The sequence below is a fragment of the Octopus sinensis genome, unplaced genomic scaffold (assembly GCF_006345805.1).
Source record: "Octopus sinensis unplaced genomic scaffold, ASM634580v1 Contig16934, whole genome shotgun sequence".
In the NCBI taxonomy this organism is placed as follows: Eukaryota; Metazoa; Mollusca; class Cephalopoda; order Octopoda; family Octopodidae; genus Octopus; species Octopus sinensis.
In genome coordinates, this window is record NW_021834688.1 from 22,594 (window position 1) to 31,103 (window position 8,510).

At 39.6% G+C, this 8,510-nt stretch overlaps 1 protein-coding gene across 1 annotated transcript; it reads right to left on the bottom strand.

Moving 5' to 3' along the window:
* Window positions 1-1,810: 1,810 nt before the first annotated feature.
* On the bottom strand, window positions 1,811-2,914 carry LOC115230974. The gene has a single exon (XM_029801075.1). It carries the CDS (start codon window positions 2,912-2,914, stop codon window positions 1,811-1,813), a length of 1,104 nt encoding a protein of 367 aa, XP_029656935.1.
* Between the last annotated feature and the right edge of the window lie 5,596 nt (window positions 2,915-8,510).

Genomic DNA, 8,510 nt, shown 5'->3' on the forward strand with positions numbered 1-8,510 from the left:
AATAAGATTCCAATTGTTTTGCAATTGCAGATGAAGAGATTCTTGGATTTTTTTCAGCAGAACGTCTGATCAGACGGATTGATCTGATAGATAACTTCTTCGTTCTCCCTCTTTCTCCATTTAAAATGCCATTTATTCCGTTTTTTCGGTATTTTTGTACAATCTTAGGAACGGTGTTCTTGCTAATCTCAAGTTTCTTGGCAATTTTTTTGTATCCATAGTTGTCCTCGTGTAAGGAAATAATACGATTTTTAATATCTGAAGAGAGATCAACACTACGAAAGTTCATGTTAATTATTCTGATAATAAGGTAATTATTGTGGCGCGCCATAACTGAAACGGGCGCCAGACGTGTAACATTTTGACCCTGAGAAAACCGCACAATGACCTTGATTAGCAATTAACAAAACTTTGAAATAATGTGACGCGCCATAACTGAAACATCTAATGAACAACAACATCTAATGAACAACATATTATGTCACATGGGCGACTATGTCGCGATGGGCAGCCAGTCCTTTTACGTGTTTCTATGGAAACCGCAGAAAAGGTATTAAGAAAAAAATGGAAAGGAAAAATTTTATTTTAAAATAAAAGGCTGTTAGTGAGGGTATAATTAAGACCTTCGGCATTTCTGCCTTTTCAGTCCCGCACACACGCTCGCCTCTCAGCCGCAAACTAAGACTTACCGTCTTACCTGCCACCCAGACATTATCTTTTCTAAGACCTCAGGGAGGCCTTTGAGGGACAATTCCTGGGTGTCCGTGAGCTCCACTCGCCATCCTAAGCCATGGGCTAGCCGGATGGCTCGTCTTCTGACTTTCTTGAGCGCGTCAACGTACTTCTCTCGGTCCTCACAGAAGTGCCAGGCATGTACGCCATAGGTCAACACGGGTAACACCATGGCGTTAAACACACGTAGCCAAGCACCTCTCCGCAGCCGGAAAGCACGCAACGCGCCTAATCGCTGCATTGCACGCATTTTCGTACGTGCAATGTGATCATCAAACTTACCGGACGGCTTAAAGAGCACGCCCAAATAAGTCATCCGATCAACTGCGGCAATTGCTGACCCGTTCAGCAATAACCTAGGAGCGTAATTAGTGTAACCCCTCGTCCTTTTACAGACTTTGAGAACACTGCACTTATCCGCACGCATCTTTAGACCCCTACTCCCACACCAGTTTACAAGTCCATCCACAGCAACCTGTAGCCTACGACACGCACACTCAGGTTTCATCGAGTGATCCCAGAGGATGATGTCGTCTGCATAAATTACCATTTCAGTACGAGCATTGACTGGCATGGGCGCAGATGCCATAAAGACATTAAAAAGCGTGGGACTCAGCACAGAGCCCTGAGGGACCCCGCGAAGGACTGTTCTGACTTTAGAAAAGACCCCCTGATGCCGCACGACCTGTCCGCGAGATTCAAGGAACCCCGACAGCCAGCGCCTTAGACACGGAAAAACCCCACACGTGGCGAGGGAGCTCCGGAGGCCGTCGTGCCACACCGAGTCGAAGGCCTTTTCGATGTCAAGACTAACTAGCATACCGCATTCCTTCTTCTGGAGGGCGCACTTCATCTCAGAAGACACCTTCCATAAGCAGTCTCCACACGAACGACCCTCCCTGAAGCCCCATTGGAACTCAGGGAGGGCATCAACCACCGTCAGCTCCTCCAGGAGCCTTCGGTGCATGATCCTTTCTAAAATTTTAGATACAGCGGGAAGCAAGGAAATAGGTCTGTATCCCCCGGGGACATCATGAGGCATCCTGGGTTTTCCGATAAGGATTACCTCAGCCACTTTCTATCTAGAGGGAATCATCCCAAGTCGCAAGCTCCCGCTAAACAAGACCTGTAAGGCGGTGATCAACAACGGCGGGGCCTTCTTGAAGAGGGCCATAGGGATCCGATCCAGACCCGCCGCGGTGTTCTTACTTCGGGAGATCGCTGCCAGAATCTCCGCTTCGGAAATATCGCCTGCATCGTTCCTTGATATGCCCAGCTGGCAGCGCTTGTCCCACGACAATATCTGCTGGACAGTATCAAAGGACGATGTCTCCACGAACTGGCTTCCGTCAGTTCCAGAGATGTTATCGAGGTGGGTCGAAAATATTTCAGCCACCTCAACCGGGTCCGAAACGAGGGTTCCATCAGAGCGTTTAAGGCGCACTGAATTTGCTACCCCTCTCCCCGACAGGCTCTTCAACTGTTTCCAGAAGTCCGGGAAGCGGGCGTCTACGCGTCTGCAGGCTCGCTCCCACCGTGAACTTTCAAGTTCGCGGATTTCTCTTTTGATCTCCCTCTGAAGCCGGCTAATCCAGCCACGAAACCAAACACGGTTTTCCTCGTAAACGCATTTGTCCCGTAGTCTGGATAGCCGGCGCTTAAACTTAATTTTATTTAAGACCCGGTATGGCAGCGTGGAATGTGACTTACCCTGCACTGAGTTCTGTTTGAAATTATCTCGCATATAATCAGTCAGGGCAGCATTGATTCCATTATCTAACGCCTCCAACTCACGTATATTGGCACAGGTATTCCCCACCAGAAGTGAGGGCAACCTGCTGGCCATGAACCTCTCCAGGTTGGCCCAAGAACCCGACCGGAGGTCGAAGTATCCCGGAACCCTTTGAGAAACTGGCTCGCGGAGTTCGTGCAATAGAGGCAGATGGTCGCTTCCAATATCGGGCAATAAAATTGTTTTACTAACCCAATTTAGCATTCCAGGACTGACCAGAGCAAGCCCTAGCCAGTCCAGTCCGCCTCGCGAATCGATGTGGTTTGGCTCACTTGAAGTCCGGATTTCCAGCCCGAGGTCTTCAACCAGCGTCTTCAGAGCCAAACCATGCGCGTTGGTTACCCTGAAACCAAGCTCTATGTGCTTGGCATTCAGGTCTCCAACAACCATCGCCTTCGGATGCTTTCCAAAGAACTCCCGTACGTGCCAGGAACACGCCGTAAAGTTCTTCGAATACATCGCCCCTAGGAAAAATGTAAGGTTACCTATACGAATCCTTACTTGAAAGAATTCGCATAGGCTACAAGAACATAAACCTGAACTTTGCAATGCGAGGTACGGCTTGTAGAAGAGGCTAGTTCCCGTGCCACATATTGATCCCTGTTTCCAGGGTATGTGACAACAGTTGTAGCCATCAACTACGTACGGACCCCCCTTTACCTTCGTTTCGTTAACCACCAGAATGTCCGCACTCGTGGTGGTTAACATCCTCTGAACGGCGTCTCCTTTACCGGACAAGGAGCGCGCGTTCACCGATATAATGTTGAGCATCATATCGGTTCCTCACCAAGGATCTTCTTGGCCTCAGCCATGTTGCAATGTAGCATATCTGCTACACTGCACTTCGTCGCCCTACATAATTTTAGTAGGCGCACACACAACTCCACCGCAGGACTAACACTGTCCTGGGGAGCACGCTCGCCAGGGGGGGAGTGCGGTGGCATTTCCACGTATGGAGGACGCCTTTTCCCCCCTAGGTTTTGCTGGGCGGTATCACCTGTAGCCCTGTATCTACACATTTAGGCACCTCATAAAATTGCATAATATATTACGCAATTTATTACCTAATCTCAAGTACCCTTGTTTCCTCATATCTAGGAACCTCTCCAAATTGCATAATATATTACGTAATTTATTACATAATCTCAAGTATCCTCGTATCTACACATTTAGGCACCTCTTAAAATTGCATAATTTATTACGCAATTTATTACCTAATCTCAAGTACCCTTGTTTCCTCATATCTAGGAACCTCTCCAAATTGCATAATATATTAAGTAATTTATTACATAATCTCAAGTATCCTCGTATCTACACATTTAGGCACCTCTTAAAATTGCATAATATATTACGCAATTTATTACCTAATCTCAAGTACCCTTTTTTCCTCAAATCTAGGAACCTCTCCAAATTGCATAATATATTACGCAATTTATTACCTAATCTCAAGTACCCTTGTTTCTTCATATCTAGAAACCTCACCAAATTGCATAATATATTACGCAATTTATTACATAATCTCAAGTATCCTCGTATCTACACATTTAGGCACCTCTTAAAATTGCATAATATATTACGCAATTTATTACCTAATCTCAAGTACCCTTTTTTCCTCATATCTAGAAACCTCACCAAATTGCATAATATATTACGTAATTTATTACATAATCTCAAGTATCCTCGTATCTACACATTTAGGCACCTCTTAAAATTGCATAATATATTACGCAATTTATAACCTAATCTCAAGTACCCTTGTTTCCTCATATCTAGGAACCTCTCCAAATTGCATAATATATAACGTAATTTATTACTTAATCTCAAGTATCCTCGTATCTACACATTTAGGCTCCTCTTAAAATTGCATAATATATTACGCAATTTATTACCTAATCTCAAGTACCCTTGTTTCTTCATATCTAGAAACCTCACCAAATTGCATAATATATTACGTAATTATTACATAATCTCAAGTATCCTCGTATCTACATATTTAGGAACCTCCCCAAATTGCATAATATATTACGCAATTTATTACCTAATCTCAAGTACCCTTGTTTCCTCATATCTAGGAACCTCTTTAAATTGCATAATATATTAAGTAATTTATTACATAATCTCAAGTATCCTCGTATCTACACATTTAGGCACCTCTTAAAATTGCATAATATATTACGCAATTTATTACCTAATCTCAAGTACCCTTTTTCCTCAAATCTAGGAACCTCTCCAAATTGCATAATATATACGCAATTTATTACCTAATCTCAAGTACCCTTGTTTCTTCATATCTAGAAACCTCACCAAATTGCATAATATATTACGCAATTTATTACATAATCTCAAGTATCCTCGTATCTACACATTTAGGCACCTCTTAAAATTGCATAATATATTACGCAATTTATTACCTAATCTCAAGTACCCTTTTTTCCTCATATCTAGAAACCTCACCAAATTGCATAATATATTACGTAATTTATTACATAATCTCAAGTATCCTCGTATCTACACATTTAGGCACCTCTTAAAATTGCATAATATATTACGCAATTTATAACCTAATCTCAAGTACCCTTGTTTCCTCATATCTAGGAACCTCTCCAAATTGCATAATATATAACGTAATTTATTACTTAATCTCAAGTATCCTCGTATCTACACATTTAGGCTCTTCTTAAAATTGCATAATATATTACGCAATTTATTACCTAATCTCAAGTACCCTTGTTTCCTCATTTCTAGAAACTTCTCCAAATTGCATAATATATTACGTAATTATTACATAATCTCAAGTATCCTCGTATCTACATATTTAGAAACCTCCCCAAATTGCATAATATATTACGCAATTATTACCTAATCTAAGTACCCTTGTTTCCTCATAACAGTTTTTTTCGCAGAGTTGCAATGTTTGCAATTCGTTTTTCCTGCTCCAAAGAGGAAATTGCGGTCTTGTAGTAAACAGAAGGATGCTTCTGATCTCGGAGAGATGTTTCCATATGTTAAACACGCGGAGGACTCCGTGACATCGACACTAGTATCTTCCAAACAATTAAAGAGGATTGAATGCAGAGGTTTTTTCCTGATTTCTGCAATTAGGTATTTATTCTGTAATCCTTGCAGTGCCTTCACATTGAGACTTCCATGGTCTCCAATTTTGTATTTTCGAGTGATAAATTCTACGATTGTGGCCATATGTGTTTTCTTTGACTTCATGACCCGCAAAATTCCCGCTCTTTTCAAACAGTAATGAGACTTCTTTTCAAGGTCTCCGAAAAATTGGAGGAGCATTCTTTCGCTTTTTTGAGTTATAGATACGAGTCCTCTTTCAAGACGATTCCTGGGTAGGTATAATCTTTCTTTGTTCGCCGGCTTCAGGTGAATCTTATTCTGTATTAGAATTCCTCTGATTTTTTTATCAATAACCTCAAATTCGGTTGGGTCGATATCAATAAGTCCAATATAATAATTATAAAGAGACAATGCATGTTCATTGATGGATTTGAATAGATTCCCTGAGTTAAGTTTTGTAGTGGCCAGATTGTTAATTCTTTTCTTCATCTCATCAAAGATTGATTTTAGCACATCGCTTTTCAGTATGTTACTCATTTTATCTTCGAGCACTCCCAGGTATCGGTAGCTATCAAGTCCATCAAGTAGTTTTGCCTCGGAAGCTAAGCACTGCACGTTAGTAGCTGACTTTTCCACATTTTTCTCTAGTCCAGGAGCCTCGAAAAAAAGATTAACATCATTCATTATTTTTATCAACGTATCTTCTTTCTTCGAGAATATTTTTAAGTCATTCATGAAAAGTAGATGGTTTGTTGAGTATGTAAGTGATCCCTGGCCAGAGTTGTCCATATTCAGTTTTGGGTACTTCACATTTAATAATCTGCTTAACGGATCCATCAATAGCACAAAGATCTGAGGGGATAACGAGTCTCCTTGTAAGATTCCCTTTCGTAATTTAAGTTCTCCAATTTCTTTTTTGTCAAATATCAATTTAATTTTCCATCTTTTCACCAAATTTTTGATGAAATCTTTAATCCAATTTGGAAGGCCAGAAGAGTCAAGAATCTTAAAAAGAAAGTCGTGGTCCACTGTGTCGAAAGCTTTTCTAACATCGATCCATGCAGAGGCCAAATTATTTCCGTTTTGTTGATTATTTGTTCTTAAATTCTTTCCCATTATCCGTCTGTAGAATAAATGGGGGACCAATAATGAAATCGGTCAATATAAAAAACATCTATTTGAATATTTTTGATTACTTCAAGTTCATGTTTGGTTAGGTTGAGTAAAACCATTTTTGAAATTTAGATTTGATCAATTATACTTATTCTTTTTTAAAATCACTTTTTTATTAAATTGGGGGACCTGGCAAGCAGAAGGAGAAATGATCATCGGGAACGGACATGGCTTTTCCAACGAATATCAATAGCCATCTTGCGTGGGAATTGCTATTTCATCTTATCCTCTGCTGCTAATTAAATTCGTGTTCAGTTTTTAAACAAAAATTTGTCTTTTTTAAAATCGGAAAACTTAGATAACCAAAACAAAATATGTTGCGAACTATGCGCGCGATCAATGTGACGTATGTTGAAAGGCAAAGATTTGAGGTGACAAGGAATCACCCTGGAGTATGCCTCTTTCCAATTTTACCTCTCCGATTTCATTATGATTCAGAATTAGCTTAATTCTCCACTTCGTTACAAGGTTTTTCACAAAATTCACAATCCAGCAAGGGAGTCCGGAGTTTTCAAGCACCTGAATCAGAAAATCATGATATACCGAATCGAACGCTTTCTTTACATCAATCCAGGTAGAAAACAAATTATTTCCGTTTTGCTTGTAAATGCACCGGTTAAGAATTGCTTGTTCCTTTGCCCCTTGACACATCTGCCGAGTTCCCAATTGATTATCGGCAATCAGATTATATGCCTCAATATAATCTCTCAACTTCCTGTTAACACATTTCGTTCCAAGTTTATATAAGTTAGACATACAAGTAATTGGTCTAAAATATTTGGGTCCTTGACAAATATCTTTTTTTGAGATGAGATATGTGATTCCAGTGTAGAACCACTCATACGGTGTGTATTCACCATGAATTATCTTGACTAGTTCTTCACACAAGTGATCATGGATTGAGGTAATTTTTTTTAAAAAGAAATTATACACCCGCTAGCTCTCCAGTTTTGGAGTTGTTTAATTATTTTAAGGATGCTTTCTTTACTAAACTCTGCAAATGTATCCTCTGCCATGTCACTCTCTTGTTAATCTGTAACACACTATCACTTCTCTCATTTTTACTCCATATTTTTTTCCAATATGATAGATATTCACTGTCATTAAACGTCAGAATTTCAATTTACTTATGACATGTAAAACCGGACAAAAATAAAAACAAATCATTTAGTAGTTAATATGTCCACCATTTGCACTGAAAATTTTGTAACATCTATTTTTCAAAGACATTACTAGTTTTTTCAATAATTCTGGTGATATATTATTCCATATTTCTGTTAATTCCTCCTTTAGTTCATTTTTGTTCTTGACTACATTTTTTGATAATTTTCTCTTCATTTCTGCCCATAGATGCTCTATAAGGTTTAGATCCGGTGATTGAGCCGGCCATTGAAGTAAAATAATGTTTTTTTTCTTTAATGTAATCTTGTACCATTTTAGATTTATGGCAAGGTGCATTATCCTCTTGTAAAATAAATGAGTCTATCCCGAATTTTTTCGCCACATTCGAATATATTATTGGATAAAATATTAATATATTTTGCGCTATTCAGGATTCCATCAATAAAAACAAGATTATCGATTTCGTTATACGAGAAACTGTCCCAGACCATTACTTTCCACCACCGAATTTTACAGTTGGGATAATATTGCATTTTTTGTATGCAGAACCATTTTCTCTGTACACTATTTGATGCTTATTGGTATTAAAAATATCAAAAGAGCATTCATCAGTAAA